Consider the following 18,849-nt stretch of genomic DNA (forward strand, 5'->3'; position numbering starts at 1 on the left):
ACTCACAGCTTTCTCTCAACCTCTCCCTTTGCCTCTGGTGTTAAGGTCTTAAAATACGAGGACACCTTTCATATGCAAGTTTTTGTTTGTTTGTTTGTTTTGGGTACCAGGGAACGAACTGGAGTCCTCGCGCTTGCTTGCGGGGCAGGCGGTAGAGCCACTGAGCTAAATCCCCCAGCCCTCATATGCAAGTTTTATCTCCTGCTTTCAGGAAGAAATAAAGTCAGTGCAAGTTAAAAAAAAAAAAAAAAGTAAAGATTTAGCACTTTGATCACCAGATAACTGAGCTAAGTGTTATTAATTATATTTAGTCCCTGAAGAGTCAGTGGTGGCATGTTATGTAGGCGTTGAATAGGGGGTGTAGGTTAATGGGTTGTAACAACGAGACAAGCAGTCCTGATTTGGGAGGTAGTCACAACTACAAAACTTTAAAATCCTCTGGCATTTAACCAGGATGTATTTAGTGTATGTGCTGCCGAAGCGAGCACTAACCAGGGTGTATTTAAACCACTACCTACCACCCAGTTCCCATATGAAACTTTTTTTGGCGGTTCTGGGGATTGAATAGAGGGCCCCTACACTAAGTGAAGTCACTTGTCCTTTTTTATTTTGAGCCGGCCTCGCTACATCTCTCCGGCTGGGCTTCAATTTTCTGATACTCCTGCCTCAGCTTCCTAGCGTGCCGGCACCACAGGTGTGTACTTCCTCGCCCAACTGAAACAACCAACCTTAATAAAGGAACTCCCGCCTTCTTTCCAAAATACAAAACCGACAATTCAGTTCCCTGCGATGGGCAAAAGCCGGCGGAGCTACACCAACCCCAAAGCAAAACCAATCCCGCAGGTCTCCACCCCCAGCTCGGGCTGGAAAACTAGGGGGCTTCACAGCCGTGCAGTGTGGAGATATAGGTGTTCCCAAAATCTGCCTATAGAGATATGTTTATGTACCAATTTCACAAGATGAATGTAATTGTTACGTATTACCAACATATACCATAAGAAAATTTTAAATCCCTCATTGTCACTGGTCCTATCGTTCCCGATCCTCAGCCTGCAGGCTAGGCATATGTCCGCAGCTACCTCACCCGGCACGTAGCGGGCAGCCTTCTACGTCACACTGGCGCCGAGCCGCGAGGTAGGACCCTTTCTCCGCCTCCGCCTCCTCGCGCCGGAGCTCCATTCTGGAAGGTTCTTGAAGGCAGTGTACGCGTACCGTTACTCCGCAGCCCACCAAGATCCGTGTCCATCCGTCCTTGCTGAGGCAGCGCAGACTTAGTTAAATTTGCCATGCCAGAGAACGTGGCACCCCGGAGTGGGGCCCCTGCTGGGACTGCTGGCGGCCGCGGGAAAAGTGCCTATCAGGACCGTGACAAGCCGGCCCAGATCCGCTTCAGCAACATTTCGGCAGCCAAAGGTATAGCCCTCCTCCGCCTGAACCCCGGCGTTGCGGGGTCGACCTCTGCACTTATCTTAATTTTGTATGGATATGGCTCACTCCCTCTTCGTTCAACGTGCTTCCCTCCCAGTAGAAGCTTTGTGAAGGGATTCTTTGAGTTTCTGTTGTCAGTTGATTCTACACTTCGATATGGAGGCCATTATATCTGAACCATTCTGAGTGTTAGGCCCTTGTAGTTTTCCTTCATTGTGCGTTGTTCATCACATGGGAGCCCAAAACAGTTCAGTATAACTTGCCAGGGGCTGCATGGAGCGGTCCCTTGAGATTAGACACTTCCAAGCTGTCGTTTATGTGTTTACTGGACCCAGTGGTATACTGTTGCACAGTAGTTTTCAGCCTTTACATTCTCCTAAAAATGTGTTTTAAGCTTCCCTCGGCATAATTACTGGGACTAATTGGGTAATCTTTCCGTCTAAGTTGGGGCAGGATATACCCATTTTGTTTGGGAATAATTAGGGGAAACTGAAGTACTTTTATATCGACTCTGCAATCAAGAAATAGACAACTGGTTTTTGTAGAACACTAACACGTGGTAGAAATAAAAAGACTTGAGTTTAATTCTGTTAACTTTGTGATCTTTTACCTCTGAGCCAAGGTTACCCTTAAAATTGAGAAAAAGTGTTTACTTTTTAGAACTGTAAAGAATAAGAAGTTGAGTTAAAAAGTGTAGACGAGAACAAAGGCATAGAGATCTTGTCTGGTGTCAGTTGAGTACAGTATTTCTTTTGAGTTGGAGAATAAAGGTGTATAAAGAAGTGAGAGGCGAGATTGGAAAAGTAGGTCGGGGCCAGAAGACTTGAGAGTCTTCTAAAAAAGTAAGTGTTTTGGTTTCGCTGACTACCTTGCAAGCACAGGGTCCCTAGTTCGATCCCTGGTACCAAAAAAAAAAGTGTTTGGCTTTATATCCGGAAGCTACAGATTATTCTAAAGGGAAATGAGGTAATAGCTAATTTGTAGGGTTGCTGTGAGGGTTAAATGAGAAAGTTGCAGATTTGTGTATATATAAGGTAAACTTGGCAGATATTTGCAGTCATCGCCCAAGTGACTGGGAATATGATGATGCTAAAAAATAGGTGCTGAGTGGTCAAAGAAAATAGTTTCTGATTTGGGCGTACTGAATTGGAGAGGTCAGATGTACCGCTGGGTAAATTCAGGAACATTTGTGAAGTTTAGGAAATAGTACACCTGGAAATTGAGATTGTTGATTCCATACGTTATTTAGGGAACCATTGTTGAAGGTTACATTTATTAGATTGGGATAAAGATGTTGAAAGATAAATTCTGGGGCATGTGGATGGTCAAGAGAATATATATATGGTTAATTTTCAACGAAACAATGCAGAGAATTGAAACAACACAAGAGATAGGCATCCAGGAAAGAAAAGCTGCCTAATTATCTATGAACCTAGTCACATAGATCATTGAGGGGAGCTCATAGAGCAAAGGGGCTCCCAACTGGTTTTCCTGAGTCAGACAGAACCCTACAAAGCAATTGAAAAAAAACTTGTACCATGTGCATTTTTCATTTAATACTAGAAATCAGTTTACTGTAGTGTTACTAAAAAGAAAAAGTGCTCTTTGTTGATGAGGAAAACTACACTCTAGTACTTTCAGCACTAACAGTATAACCAACACTATTTTTGTGCCTACTGTGTGCATGTTAAAGACATTTCCAGAGATGTAAGAAGCCTAAAATATTGGATTTATTTGTACAGTGGTTATCTTTCCAGCATCTTCACATTCATGAAGATAAAGAACGTTCTTGAAGTGAGACCCTTCTTGCAGAATTATCATTAAATAATAACCACTAAAATCACTGAAAGTGGAATTGAGGGTCGGGGCGGGTACCGGGGATTGAAATCTGGACCTTGCGATTGCAAGGCAGGCGCCAGAATCACTGAGCTAAATCCCCGGCCCTGAAAGTGGAATACTGATTGGATAATTACAAACAGTAGACCAAAGTTATGAAATTCAAATAAAGTAATTTTAAAATTGCACAGAGTATTTTTTGTTAAATTCTTTAAGATTATGTTACTTCTCACACAATAAAGGTAAAAGCATTGTGCTAGTTACAGAGTATACAAAACGATTAGAGGGGCCAGGGATTTAGCTCAGTGGCACCTCCACCTGCCTGGAAAGCGCAAGGTCCAGAGTTTGATAACGGTTGGGGGGATTATTGGGGCACAATCTGTCCTCTATATATAATATGTTGAAGTGGTATATCAGGAAGGAGAAAATTTGATAATTTGTCCTGGACTTGCCAGAGAAAGGGGGATTGAGTACTACTCATCAATTCCAGTTTCTGTAGGAAAACAGAAAATTATTATAAGTGAATTAAAGCCAGGTGTGGGGTACACATCTGTAATTCCAGCACTCGGGAGACTCAGGCAGGAGGAATACTGCAAGTTCCAGGCCATATAGTCAAAAAAATGACAACAAAAAATGAGTGAACAAAATTACAACATTTTCATGGATAATTAACATAGATAACATATTAATAATGACTAAAATCCATGATTTTAGAGTTTTGGTTTTGTCAAAAGGAGTGTTAGTAGCATTTTCAGGAATTGTACAACTGGGGTTTGCTAGTTCTGTTGGCATTGCTAATGTTAGTTTCTCCTGTGAACTATCTATGTAGCATGTTCACATTACTGGACAAAGGTCTTTTATCTCAAAGATTGTGCTCTTATAGAAGAAAGAAAAATCAGTGAATTTTACATGGTATATTAGGAAGTCTCCTCCATGCTGTTGCTGCTTTTTTGTTTTGTTTTGTTTTATTGGGGTTTAAACCCAAGGTCTTGATACTAAGCCACATTACCAGTCCTTTTTTTATTTAATTAATTTGCTTTTTTTTTGATACTGGGGATCGATCTCGGGTCCTTGCGCTTGTGCAGCAGGCGGTGAAACCACTGAGCTAAATCCCCAGCCCCCAATAGGTTATTCTAAACATGAATTTTCTTTAGTGGAAATGGTAAGCTATAGTATAGCATACCCTAATAAGACAAAATGATCATTTGAGGGAGAAATACTTTGCTTTTTAAAGAGTCTTGATTTTTTTTTTTCTCTCTCTTTTGCTTACAGCTGTTGCTGATGCTATTAGAACAAGCCTTGGACCTAAAGGAATGGATAAAATGGTAAAAAGCTAACTTGCTTAGTAGTTATGAATACCACTGTTCACAATAGAAGATCTGATGAAAGATTAAGATGTACTGTTTAAAAAGTGTTAGAGAGGTACTTTAAAAGTTGAGGCAAGAGGGCCAGGGATTTAGCTCAGTGGGGCTGCTTGCCTGTCTTGCAAGCTCAAGGCCCTGAGTTCAATCCCCAGGACCCAAAAAAAAAAAAAAAAAAGTTGAGGCAAGAGATTACTTTTGAGTGAATGGAACTTAACTAAGATGTTTTTGTTTAACCCTTTTAAAATTCAGAATAATGTAGCTATTGTTTATATAATTCATTAAGTCTAAAAATACATTTCAAATTCAGAGTAATTTTATAATGCTTATTGCTTTTTAAACAGTGCATATACAAAAGTAGTTGTTGTATAGTTAGCTGGCAAATATAGTCCAGGTGTCGGGTTGAGTTCGGTTTTCTTTATGTATGAAACTGTTCTAATGCTAATGACGGGGTCTGTAAGGTTTCAAATTTACTTCCAGCATGGTTGACCAGCAGCATAAAACAGATATATTCCAAAACCTTTTTAGTAACAATGCCCTCAAATTCAATGCTAGTTAACACCCGAAAATGAAAGGTAAAAGAATATGGATTATTTGGATGATGTACTGAATGGATGTTCTAAAGTCTGTGCCTTTTACTAATGCTATTGCCTTTTTGAGGATATTATGAAACAGGTTATTGTGTTGACTAAGAATTGTGTTTACCACATTAAATGGTGCTATGTTTGAGTATCCATGGTAGAAATTGTGTTTCTAATTATTAGTATGAAATCAGAAATGAGAATTTTTTTTTTAACTGTGTATTGAACCTAGGGCCTTCACACTGAGCTACATCCCCAGCCCTTTTTTATTTTGAAATTGTGTCTCAGACATTAAGTTGCCCGGCTGGGGTTGAAGTTGAGATCCTCCTGCCTCACTCAGCCTCCCACAGTGCTGGGATTACAGGCATGTAATGCCATACCTGGCAATAATTAATCTATTTTCCAGTAGTATCTTTTCTACTTTGTGTCTAGATTACTTCACTTTTAATGTACCCTGAAGAAAGCCATTTGTTTTTTGTGGGGCTTTTTTGCCGTTTGTTTCTTTTGTAATGTTCTTAAATTATTATGCTATGATAACCATTATATAAGGAAAGAAAATTTGAAATTAAATGCTATGCAAACAACTTAGTTACTATGAAGTATTAAAATTTAGTAGCACTTTAGGGTATCCCATTGAAATACATATTTAATTTTTTTTTTTCCAGATTCAAGATGGAAAAGGTGATGTGACCATTACAAATGATGGTGCCACCATTCTGAAACAAATGCAAGTGTTACATCCAGCAGCCAGAATGGTAAGGATGATTATAGGTAAAGTTTGTTTTTTAAACGCGTTTGCAGGGCCAGAGATGTAGTAGCTCAGTGGCGTTAACACCTGCCTGACAAGTGCAAGGTCCTGAGTTGGATCCCTGGTACCAGGATGGGAAAAAGTGTGTTGTGTGATATTTGACAAAGATAGAACACAGGGCCTCTCACATGCTAGGCAAACAATCTATCACTGTGGTACATCCCCCAGCCCTTTCTTTATTTTTACTTTTTATTTTAAGACAGCATATTGCTAAGTTTCCCAGTGTGGACTCAAACTTGTAATCCTGAGTAGGTGGAATTACAGATGTATGCCACCAGGCCTAGCTTTTGTTTGATAAAAAGTTAATTTTGTTGATCACATAATAACATTTTAACACAGTGAAGTTTCTCTTTATGCCACATAGACATTTTTAGCATATATCATGTGTCACTTTAGCATAAGGTAATAATAAAACATGAATCTCTTTGTCCATAGGAATGTACCACACAGTTAAGGAGGAGATTAAACATAAATGATACTTTTTATTACAGATTAGTTTTAGTGTCAGATGGAAGAAAAAAAATAATTTTGTTTTTATTTTGAGTATACTAAGGATTGTACCTAGGACATTGCACATGCTAAGTTAGCATTCTTTCACTGAGCTACTCCTTCAGCCCCACAGAATGAAGTAATTTTTATTGTGAATAAGGTAAATCATGTTAAAATTTGTGCTCATTTATTTTTGAAATGCCAGTTTAACTAAAAGTCACAATTATGATTCAGGTGTCAAGTGAGAAGTCACCATATCAGTCAAAACAAATGCCTTAGAAATTCCTATCTGTTGAAACATCCTGCTGGGTGCAGTAGCACACACCTAAAACCTCCTATTCAAGAGGCTGGGGCAAGAGGATTCCTTGAGGCCAACCTGAACAACATAGTGAGGCTCTGTCCCCGTCCCGTCCCATTCCCCCCCCCCCCCCGGCTCTTTTGTTATGTTAATGACTTAAAATGAATCTGATTATGCTTATATGGCCTCAGTTCAGGACTAAACTGATTCTCTATTCTGGAATGCTTCATTTTATAACTTCCAAGTCTACCTATTATACAATATTAGTGCTTTTTAATAGATGCTTTTCTTTTTTTTGGTACCGGGGATTGAACTAGGATCCTTGTACTTTTGACGCAGGCGGCAGAACCACTGAGCTAAATCCCCAGCCCAATAGATCCTTTTCTTTTGAGATCTTTACAATGTATAGTGTGAACCAGAAATCATAATGTCTCATATAAAGAAAGTTAATGAGTAGAATTTTACGTGGCACAAATACATCACTTTGCAGGAGTGGGGGCCTTTGGCTTTGGTGTTTTGAGACAGTGTCTCACTACATAGTTCACTCTGGCCTCAAACTCCTAGTGATCCTCTTGCCTCAGCCTCCTGAGCACTGAGATTACAGGGGTGTACCACTACACCTGGCCAGTTTTCATTTTTAAATTAAACTCAAGGTAGATAGCAAATCAGAAGTCGTGAATGATACTGAATCTTCAGATTCTGCTTCTGACACTGATGAGCTGATCTGAGGTAGATGTTACTGAGTACTCACATTTCTCAGTGACCATCCTGGCATGTTCTGTTTACATAGCTGGTGGAACTTTCTAAGGCTCAAGATATAGAAGCAGGAGATGGTACCACATCAGTGGTCATCATTGCTGGCTCTCTCTTAGATTCCTGTACTAAGCTTCTTCAGAAAGGTAAGAAATGCTTTGTTACTGAATAAAAGGCCAGAATAGTGGTGTGTATTATTTTTAAGCAGTATGAGATTTAACTTAGAATAACATTACTATGAATTTTTAAGATTTTGCTGTTTTGTTTCTAATTTTTGCCAGGCTTCTTTTGTATGATACTCATTAGAATTTTGCTTTTCCGAAATGCATGATGATGGTGTTACTAATCCTAGACTGATTATTTGGGAGAGAGAGTAAGGATTTTGGTTTAGTAAATAATGTTTAGTCATAGTAGTGACTCTCCACTTTACTTATAGATGTGTGGTGTTTTGAAAAGTATAAAATGTCATTTTGATCTTAAGTATCACATGCATCTGTAATTGATCTATTTCAAATTCAGTGGCAGTAAATTACTAACCATAATTAGCAGTTAAGGTTACTTAAGCCTTTATGTTTACAACTCATGCATAAATTAGTTTGTATTAAGAGTATTTATGGGCTAGGGATGTGGCTCAGTTGTAAGGCACTTGTCTTACATGCACAAGGCCCTGGGATCTATCCCTAGTACCACACACACACAAAAAGGAAAAGTATTTGTGATGGGTTTGAATTTTAATGAATAGAACATTTTTAAATTGTGACAAATAAGTAGTTTATCTGTTAAAATTAAATAACTAGACTTTTATAAATAACAGGGATTCATCCAACCATCATTTCTGAGTCATTCCAGAAGGCTTTGGAAAAGGGTCTTGAAATCTTGACTGACATGTCTCGGCCTGTGGAACTGAGTGACAGAGAAACTTTGTTAAATAGTGCAACCACTTCATTGAACTCAAAGGTGAGAAAAGCACTAAGAGACAGTTGACACATTACAGTTTAAGGTATGCTGTTTTATTGCTGTGATTCTTGAAATCACAATACATAGGCATTGTCTCAAGAGACAAGGTAACTAAATGTATAACTAATTGATTTAAAATTGTGAGATAAAATGATCCACAAGGTCAATAAAATGGCTAGAATATTTGACAAGCACTATATCCATTTCCAGTTTTTCATTTTAACAAGGCTAAATAATTTGCCAAGCTTTGACTTGCCTGTTAGAAACCTTTCCATCTCCCTGTCAGAAGGACTGGCATAGAATTTCTGGAAGTACAGTGGTTTTTTTGTTTTTTATCAGTACTGGGGATTAATCCCTCATAGGATAAAGTACTGAGGTATACCTTGGCCCTTATTTTTTGAGGTACGATGTCAAGTTGCCCAGGTGGGCTTGAACTTCAGAGCCTTCTGCCTCAGGCTTCCAAATAGCTGGGATTACAGGCATGCACTACCACACCCAGCTACTTTTTACTGAAAAATATGCCAAGCATTGTCATAAGTTATACTTACTTATGTGTGTCTGTGTATACACACACAATTCCTTCAAGACTTTCAGATTGGTAGTCACATCCCAATTTACAGGAAAATAGATCTGAAAAAGTCAGTTTACACAAGGCCTACTAATAAAGAGGTAGTACTGAATTTGAACCCAAGGTGGGCTGCCCATCACTAATACCTGTGCTGCTTTTCTTAGTTGTGAAACTAAAGTAGTGATGAACTTTGAAGTTTCTTAGAAAATTTAAAATGAAAATTTTTTTCTGACCCTAATAAAAAAAATTAACACTTAAAAAATGTTATGTCACCATGTTTATGTCACATCCTTTGTCATTCACCCATCCTCCCTCTCTTTTTTTCGTTTTCCTCTCCTTTTGGATTGCTGAGGATTGAACCTGGGTCTCTCCTATGCTCTAGGCAAATCAGTATAAAATCCAGACATTGATTTTCTTTAAATGTTAAATGGAGAGTTACTTTTAAGGGACACTAGATGATACTTGTTTAATACCTCCAGAACTGAAAGATACATAGCATGATAGTTACTAGCACAGATTACAGACTTTAGGTTGTATTTAGTGCTGGTTCCACCACTTAAGTGATATGACTGGGCAGTTGGCTTAATCTCAGTTTCAGTTCATCTAAATATTGAATTAATATGTGAAAACTATTAACCACTGCCTGGCATATATGTGATAACAAATGTTAGCCATTAACTTCATCCCCCCCCCCCCCCATCTCCGGAGCACTCATTCACTTTAGGTAAAAAAAACTTCCAGTAAAATTAATTGGATGCTTTTTTAGGGTTTTCTGTAAAACTGTTGGGAATTTGCACAGCACCAAAATTAAGACCAAAAAGAGGGCTGTGGATTTAGCTCAGTGGTTCCGCCGCCTGCCTTGCAAGCGCAAGGACCTGAGTTTGATCCCCAGTACCCCCCCCAAAAAAGACCGAAAAGAAGCATACACATTTTTATTTTGTATGCAATCTGAGTAGAAAAGTGGTTCATGTGATTCCTTCTCCCCACTCAGAAAAGGTGATTAAAATTCCTGAGTATCTCTGTCACTGAAAAACTAAGGCAATTTCTGCTGTGAAGGTAACTTTTTTTTTTTTTCTTAATCTAGGTGGTTTCCCAGTATTCAAGTCTGCTTTCCCCAATGAGTGTAAATGCAGTAATGAAAGTGATTGACCCTGCCGTGGCTACTAGTGTAGATCTTAGAGATATTAAAATAGTTAAGAAGCTTGGGTAAGCATCTCTAATTACTACTTCAATACTGCCAGAAGTAAATACGTATCAGCTCTCCACGATGACTGTAATTATTAATGTACTGCAAACATGTACTTGTACACTCTACAGTACTGTTAGACCATTCAGCTCTAGTTTCATGCTTGGGTCTTATATTGTGAATGATTGTGCACAACTCTACATGATCGACCCATCAGATGTTTCATGTGGTTATTGGGGCTGTGCTATTGGCAAAGCCAGGCAAGCTTCGAAGACAGAAATAAAGCTTCAGATGAAAGAAATGACCTCCCACGATGTTGTTAAAGAAGTTGCTGGGCTGAGGATTTAGCTCTGGCACCGTGCCTGCCTTGCAAGTACAAGGTCCTGAGTTTGATCCCTGGTACCAGAAAGAAAAAAAAGAAGTTGCAAAAATAATTTACATAGTACATAATGAAGTTAAGGATAAAGTTTCTTTTGTTGTGGTTTTTTTTTTTTTTTTTTTTTGGTACGGGGGATCGAACTCATGACCTTGCGCTTGCAAGGCAGGCACAGTGCCACTGAGCTAAATCCCCAGCCCAAGGATAAAGTTTTTGAACTAGAGCTGAGTTGGGTGGTTGAATTAACTAAAGGAAGACATGAAATTGTTCCAAAAGGTGTAAGGGAAGAAGTAGAGAAACATGCTAAGGAATCATTGAAGGAAGAAGAAGAATCAGATGATGATAATAATGTAACATTTACTTCATCTATTCTGCTTTAAATTTTTTTCTTTTCTTTTTTGATACTGGGAATCAAACTCAGGAACTCACACTTACCAGGCAGATGCTGTGCTGCTGAGCTACATTTACTGAGCTATATTTCAGGCCCTGTGCTTTAAATTTGTATGACAGGGGCTGGGGATTTAGCTCAGTGGTTTTGCCGCTTGCTGCACAAGTGCAAGGATCCGAGTTCGATCCCCGGTACCAAAAAAATTTCTATGACAGTCCCTTGTAACTAGCCCCTGGATTATACATATCCATTGCTCAATTTTCATTAAAATTTTATCTTGTAAAAAATACATACGTAAATAAGTGGTCCACAAATTGGGTACTAATGAAATGTGAGGCTGAAGCACATTTCATTGAACTGATAATTTTTAATCTGTTAGCAATCTATTAAACTCTCACCACTTTTTAACTATCCTTGTTTTCTTTTCTCATAGGGGGACAATTGATGACTGTGAGTTGGTGGAAGGGCTAGTTCTTACCCAAAAAGTGGCAAATTCTGGCATAACCAGAGTTGAAAAGGCTAAGATTGGGCTCATTCAGTTTTGCTTATCTGCTCCCAAAACAGATGTAAGTACAATCCAGGCAAAATTGGTTTTCCATTTATTATTTAATTTCTGATAACTGAAGACAGTTATTCATTGAAATAAAAATAGAAAGTGCTGATACTAGTGATTTGAAAACAAGAGCCAGGCATGGTGTCAGATGCCTCTAATCTCAGCATTCAGGAGGCTGAGGCAGGAGGATTGCTGCAAGTTCAAGGGCAGTCTGAAATAGTTCAAGGGAAGTCTGAAATACATAGTGAGACCATGTCTCAAGAAAACAAAAACAAGAAAAAAGTATCAGTCAAATTTGACACAAAAGTAGAAAGTATTTATACCACAGTCGTTAAGTCTGCAGACTATTGGGTATTAATTGAAATTGTGATTTACTTCACAGATGAAGACAAAACAATTAGGGGTATATATGAAACTAAAAGATAAGTGTTCATGGATTTTTCATATTCTTTATAACTTTCTGAAAGCAGAAACTCAGTAGCTTGCAGATGCTTTGTATTTATACAAATGGAGTCTTAAACCAAGTTTTCTGTCCATACCATAGAAGAAATTGGCTTTTACTTAAGGTATCCCTGTGTCTGTTATATAAGTACCATTATTTAAAAGCGATTGCTGGTACTTCAGATTTGTTTTCATACTGCCTTGTGCTACCATACAGGTTTCCTATTAATTATTTTATTTCTCAAAAGTTTAATCCATACTAAAATTGTTTGCTGGGCACAGTGGCCCAGGCTCCATCCCAGCATGGGCAACTCTTGATTTAGTGAGACTCTGTCTCAGAAAAAGAGTGGGGTGTAACTTAGTGCAAAGGCTTTGGGTTCAATCCCTGGTACCACAAGCCCCATACACACCCATAGAATGTAGTTTAGTATCTTGATATAAACAAAACTTGTTTTTCAACATACCATTTATAGAACAAGCCAAGAGTAAAAAGGATATAACAAATTATTTCTAGAATATGTATATTGTTTGTATGAGAAAGACTGACATTCAGTAGATAGGTAATCATTTACATGTGTGTTTTGTTCCCCCCTACTCCCCCCCATACTGAGGATCGAACTCAGGACGTTGCACTTGGAAGGCAGGCACAGTGCCACTGAGCTAAATCCCTGGCCCTATTTTTGGTTTTTGAAACAGGGTCTTGTTTTGTTTTTGTGGGGTTATTGGTTTCTGTTGTTATTTGTTTGTTTGTTTTTGCTTTTTGAGGCAGGGTCTCCCTTTGTAGACCAGCCTGGCCCTGAACTCACTGTGTAGTCCGGGCTGGCCTCAAACTCATGGTTATTCTCCTCCCTCAGCCTTCCCAGTGCTGGGATTACAGGCATACACCACCATACCCAGCTCAACAGGGTCCTGTTTTGTAGTTCAGGCTGGCCTCAAACTCGTGACAATCCTGCCTCAGCCCCTTGAGTACACCACTACACCTGGCTCACTTTGCTTTTTTTGTTTTAATCAAAAATATACTTGCAAAAAAAGTTCACATAAGGACAACAATGAATAAAAGTGAAAGTAAAGTCAAGTTGGTATGAATGTGTATCTTTGGAAACATTTTTTCTGTGTCTATATAATTTTTAGTATTTTGCTTGAGTTCTATACATAATATTTTCACTTTAAAATCTTTCAATTTTCTTTCCTTAAAAAAAATAAAACTCACTTTTCACCTAAAAACTCTTTTTTTGCTTCTGAGGGTTGAACCTAGTACCTCAGAAATGTTTAAGAATGAAGTACTACTCAGCCATAAAGAATGATAAACTAGAGACATTTATAGCTAAATGGATGCACATTGAGACCATACTCTGAAGCAAAATAAATAGGACACATGTGTAAATACCAAATAGTTTCTCTGATGTGAGAAACTGAAAGTGTAAATAGGGACCAAAATGTGTAATAGATGATGTGAAATAGGAGGAAAAGGTCCAGAGGGGAGGGGGGTGGTAAGGGAAAGGAAAAAACTGATAATCTTCGTAAATAGGGAGGGGTAGAGTGATTGAAGGGAGGGCAGGGGAATGGGGAAAAAATAAGAACCAAAATATATCATGTACAGGTATAAATTCCCAATGATGAATGTCATATACCTAAAATGTACCAATAAACTTAATGGATAAAAAATGCTTAAGCATATACTCTACAACTGAGCTTAATAATGCAAATTATTATGTTCTTTTTCTAAACAGATGGATAATCAAATAGTAGTTTCTGACTATGCCCAGATGGACCGAGTGCTGCGAGAAGAGAGAGCCTATATTTTAAATTTAGTGAAGCAAATTAAAAAAACAGGGTGTAATGTCCTTCTCATACAGAAGTCTATCCTAAGGTGCGGGAGTATTTGTTTTGTTCAGCCTTAATTATAATTGATTTTATATACCCACTAGCAGTTTTTTAAGAAATAACTGAGATGTCTAGGTTCATTAGAAATTCAGTGAATCTGTGTTTTGAAGCATAATTATGTTTTTAGTTTCGGTTTTTGGTTTTTTGGTATCTGGGATTGAACTCAGGACCTTGCACTTGCAAGGCAGATGGCAGAACCACTGAGCTAAATCTCTGGCCTGCATCATTATGTTTTGATGAATAAAAAGTGGATTGTTGTGCCAGGGATTTAACTTAGTGGTTTCTACACCTGCTGCGCAAGCGCAAGGACCTGAGTTTGATCCCTGGTACCCAAAAAAAAAAAGGATTGTTAATCATCTTAATGCGGGATCATGTGATCTTTCTAGACCAAGATTTAAAATATCAAGTAAGTGGAAGGCCTTATTTTTTTTGTTTTTTCTTTCCCCAGTAGCTGATATTGTATTCAGGACCGCGCCCTTGAAGGCAGGTACTGCGCCACTGAGCTAAATCCCCGGCATGGAATGCCTTGGGGTTCTTTTGTTTGTTTGTTTTGGTACTGGGGATCAAACTCAGGACCTTGTGCAGGCTGCGGAACCATTGAGCTAAATCCCTGGCCCTGAATGCCTTGTTTTTTAAAAAAGCTAAATTTGATCTAAATTTAATAAGTTAAGCATTTATTTAAAGGCTCATGTGATTGATTGCTTTAAAACTGAAGTTCTTTGGGGGAATGCTTCTGCTAGTTCACAGATCAAAAGAATTCCCCAATTTGAAATAATTCTTTTTTTCTTTTCAATGTTTTCTGTTAATAGGCACATCCCTGTTTAGTCCATAGATATTTTATGCCAAAAAGTACTAAGGGGGTTTGTCATGTATAGATACAGTGCTTAGTAAACAGTTGGAAGACTGGATTCTGATCCCATTACATATGTGCTTGAGTAAATTGCCTGCAGAGCTCAGTCTGATTCTTTCAAGAGATTGTTAAATCTACCTTCAAGCATCATTATTAGAAGGATCATTCCAGATAATTTGTGGGAAGGTGTTAATTTGTAAAGTCTGAATTAATCACACTTCTAAATTTATAAAATACAGTAAACTTTGGTTTACCACAACATGCTCATTTATTAAGGAAAATAATGACCCATAAGTATAATTATATTTTCTATGTTTTAATAGTTTTGGAGGGATTACAGTTTAGTTTTGGAATTGCAATAAAATTTTCCATAGAATTGGAAATCTCATTTTAAGAATTTCGAGCTTAAACTAATGTTCAAAACATTTTTCTTCATAAATGGCCATTTGAACAATGGTACAATAATTTAAAGCCTTAACAGCTGTTGAACAGCAAAGTGTTTCTTTCACATAAAAACTGATTTTGTATTTTAGAGATGCCCTTAGTGATCTTGCATTACATTTTCTGAACAAGATGAAAATTATGGTGGTTAAGGATATTGAAAGAGAAGACATTGAATTCATTTGTAAGGTAAAATATTAATACCTTTTGTATGTAAAACTATTACAGTGTCCGTTAAGCAAATAAATTTTAATTTGTGGGTTTATTTTTTCCCAGACAATTGGAACCAAGCCAGTTGCTCATATTGACCAATTCACTGCTGACATGCTAGGTTCTGCTGAGTTAGCTGAGGAAGTCAATTTAAATGGTTCTGGCAAACTGCTCAAGGTAAGAATATAATTAAGCCTTCTTTCCCTGGATTTTTGTTTAACCTTTACTTCAAATGCCTAATTTAAAATTTGATTATTAAAGATTACTGGCTGTGCAAGCACTGGGAAAACAGTTACAATTGTTGTTCGTGGCTCTAATAAACTGGTGATTGAAGAAGCTGAACGTTCCATTCATGATGCCCTCTGTGTTATTCGCTGCTTAGTGAAGAAGAGGTAATGTAAACTTTAGATCACTAAGCAATATTTTGAACTTTAAACCTTAGATATTTTGATTTTTTGGAGTATAAGGAATAAGTTGCTATAGTTTTCTGTTGGATAAATAACCTAAAAATATTTGTATCTCAGAGCTCTTATTGCAGGAGGTGGTGCTCCAGAAATAGAGTTGGCCCTGCGATTGACTGAATATTCAAGAACACTGAGTGGTATGGAATCCTACTGTGTCCGTGCTTTCGCAGATGCTATGGAAGTCATTCCATCTACACTAGCTGAAAATGCTGGCCTGAATCCCATTTCTACAGTAACAGAACTAAGAAACCGGCATGCCCAAGGAGAAAAAACTACAGGCATTAATGTCCGAAAGGTACTAACTTATGAAAACTGCTACAAGTTAATGTATGCTTTAGAGAACGAAGGTGATGCCTTAGTGGAAAATATTGTTCATTAACTCTGCCACTTATTGACTGTAACTTGTAGCAAGTTGTTTACATTCCTCATTTGTAAAAGTAGAGATAATTAATAGTTGCCTCAGATGTGTTATAAGGGCCAAATTCATTATTAATTAATACTAAATATTATAGTTCTGTTGTGAGCATGCCCTGGTGTAGTCATGTAGGGTAAACACATAGAACAGTAATAACATTCCCTGGTTTGTTAATGTTTTATTGAAGAGAGAATACATGAAATGAGAAAACTAATAATTCAGGATGTTAATTTTTTGAATTGTACAGAACTTCAAAGGATGGCACTATTTAGGGAAAACTATATGAAGATGCAACTTTGATAAGTAGGAGATAAGCAGTGATTAAGGTAATGAGGCTAAGCGATTATTTTGCTTGTCTAGAGAGGGCCTGTATGTTGGTAATGTGGTAGACTTTAAGGTTAGGAAGATAATAAAAGCTGGGATGAGGAGGCCTTTGAGACTGGCATTTGTTTTTCCTCCAGTGGCTGGGGTCCACTAAAGTTTTTTAAGCAAGAGCTAAGGCAAGGAAAGTTTTTTAAACATAGAATACTGGAGCCAGGGATACCTATTATAGCCATTAGCAATGTTCCTAGGATAAAAAGGACAAGAATATTAGTGTAGTGAAGAATTTAACATGGGAAATACGAGAGATGTAAAAGAATAAATGATACTTAGAAGTTGTTTGGAGGTTAGTGTTAGGCAATCTAGCATTCAGTTTTTCCAAATTACAGTTGAAGTGTATAGAAGAGCTGAGTAGAATATTTTACCCTAATGCGCCTAGACAAAAGGAAACTTAATGCTTGAAAAGCTCTTAGGCTGTACTGATGAGAAAGTAGTTGTTGATGTGTATTATTACAGACACTAAAGGCCACCTGTGCTGATTTGCAGGGTGGTATTTCCAACATTCTGGAGGAAATGGTTGTCCAGCCTTTGTTGGTTTCAGTCAGTGCTCTGACCCTAGCAACTGAAACTGTCCGGAGTATTTTGAAAATTGATGATGTGGTAAGTATATACAAGTTGCAAATTCCCTACAAGGCCAAACTGCATTTTTTTAAGGTTTTTAATGATGGTGGTGTTTTAATAAATGTTTGCTAGTCATCAAAATGATAATAGATCATATTATTTTCTCATCTATAAAAATGAGGGGAGTGCTCCCTTCAGCAGCACATATACTAAAAAAAATGAGAAGTTTGGATAATTGCCTTGAACACCTTCTAATCTTAAGATTCTAAAAATAAAACCTAAGTTTTTCTCTTACCAGGTAAACACTCGATAATCTGAATATACTGGTTGACTGGCAGCATTATACTACCAGTACTTCAACTCAAATGGAAGAAGATCTTGATATTCCTTGTTTGGGAGATTGTTTCCTTTATGAATTCCTGGACTTGGTCTTCCAGTTGGTATTTGCTTGAAATTGTATTGGAACAACTAAATATTAAATATCTGACTTCAAAAGGCTGTTTATCCCCCAGCATTGTATTTGTGATACTTTTGAAACCCGGTATAAGAAATTCTACGCACATGACATGTTGGCTTTTTAGTGGCTTAATCATGTGTCCTTCCTTTACACTGTATTCTACTAAATGGAAAAAATGGACCAATATACCTACCAGTGATAAATGCCCATTGGCATACTATACATGCAGTTTTTAAAATTAACAATACAGAAAGATAAAAAGATTAAGAAAAAAGTCTCCTGCCATCATAATTCCTTTCTCTAAGAATAACTACTGTTATGTTAACGTGAGATCCTTATACAAATACAAAAATGAATGCTGGAGTAGGGATGTAGCTTAGTGATAAGTGTTTGCTTAACATGCATGAAACCCTAAATTGAATATTCAATACTGTTACTACTAAAAAAAAAAAAATTGCCCATACATGTAGCAAATCTTTTTTTACAAAAGGTATTTTTAACCAATACATCTTGTCTCATCCAGGTGTCAACTCTCACCATGAACAGTGTAAAATAACCTAACTTTAGCTACCATCCAACCTATTCTCCACATTTTATCTAGTGTTTTTGGGTTGGTTTGTTTTTTTGGTACCGGGGATCGAACTCCAGTCCTTGTGCTTGCAAGGCAAGCAACAGAACCACTGAGCTAAATCCCCAGCCCAAGTATTTTTGGTTTTTGTTGTTTGTTTGTTTGTTTTTGAGACAGGGTCTCACTATGTGGTTCAGTCTGGCCTCAAATTCATGGTGATCCTCCTGCCTCAGCCTCCCCAGTGCTAGGATTACAGGCATGTGCCATCATTCCTGATAAACTGTTGATCATTTTAAACTTATCAGCCAGTCTCTATAAGAGCTTTTATGTCTTTACATAAAAGACTTTTAAGGAAAATGACAAGTTGAGTCCATATTATTTTTTGGGTTTGAGGGGTTCTTTTGGGTTTTTTTGTTAGGGGCCATTGAGAGGACTGTAATTCAGGCTGGCCTTCATTGAACTCATGGCTGTCTTGCATCAGCCTCCCAAATGCTAGAATTACAGGTGTGCACCAACACTCCCAGCTCCACAACATTTTTTTTTTTTTGGTACCAGGGATTGAACTCGGGTCCTTGCACTTTTGAGGCAGGCAGTG

General features: G+C 37.7%; 1 protein-coding gene across 1 annotated transcript; it reads left to right on the forward strand.

Moving 5' to 3' along the window:
• The first annotated feature begins 1,146 nt into the window (after positions 1 to 1,146).
• Positions 1,147 to 17,727, forward strand: Cct4 (chaperonin containing TCP1 subunit 4). Its single transcript, XM_004867227.3, has 14 exons — positions 1,147 to 1,413; positions 4,537 to 4,589; positions 5,872 to 5,961; positions 7,592 to 7,700; positions 8,369 to 8,511; positions 10,164 to 10,285; positions 11,463 to 11,595; positions 13,754 to 13,893; positions 15,291 to 15,387; positions 15,475 to 15,585; positions 15,670 to 15,800; positions 15,933 to 16,167; positions 17,155 to 17,268; positions 17,528 to 17,727. Exons 1-14 carry the CDS (start codon positions 1,287 to 1,289, stop codon positions 17,540 to 17,542), a joined length of 1,620 nt encoding a protein of 539 aa, XP_004867284.1. The 5' UTR covers positions 1,147 to 1,286; the 3' UTR covers positions 17,543 to 17,727.
• The last annotated feature ends 1,122 nt before the right edge of the window (positions 17,728 to 18,849 follow it).

This window comes from Heterocephalus glaber, unplaced genomic scaffold (genome assembly GCF_053883595.1).
Source record: "Heterocephalus glaber isolate CG9 unplaced genomic scaffold, H.glaber_assembly_v1.0 deba00001457, whole genome shotgun sequence".
Classification (NCBI taxonomy): Eukaryota; Metazoa; Chordata; class Mammalia; order Rodentia; family Bathyergidae; genus Heterocephalus; species Heterocephalus glaber.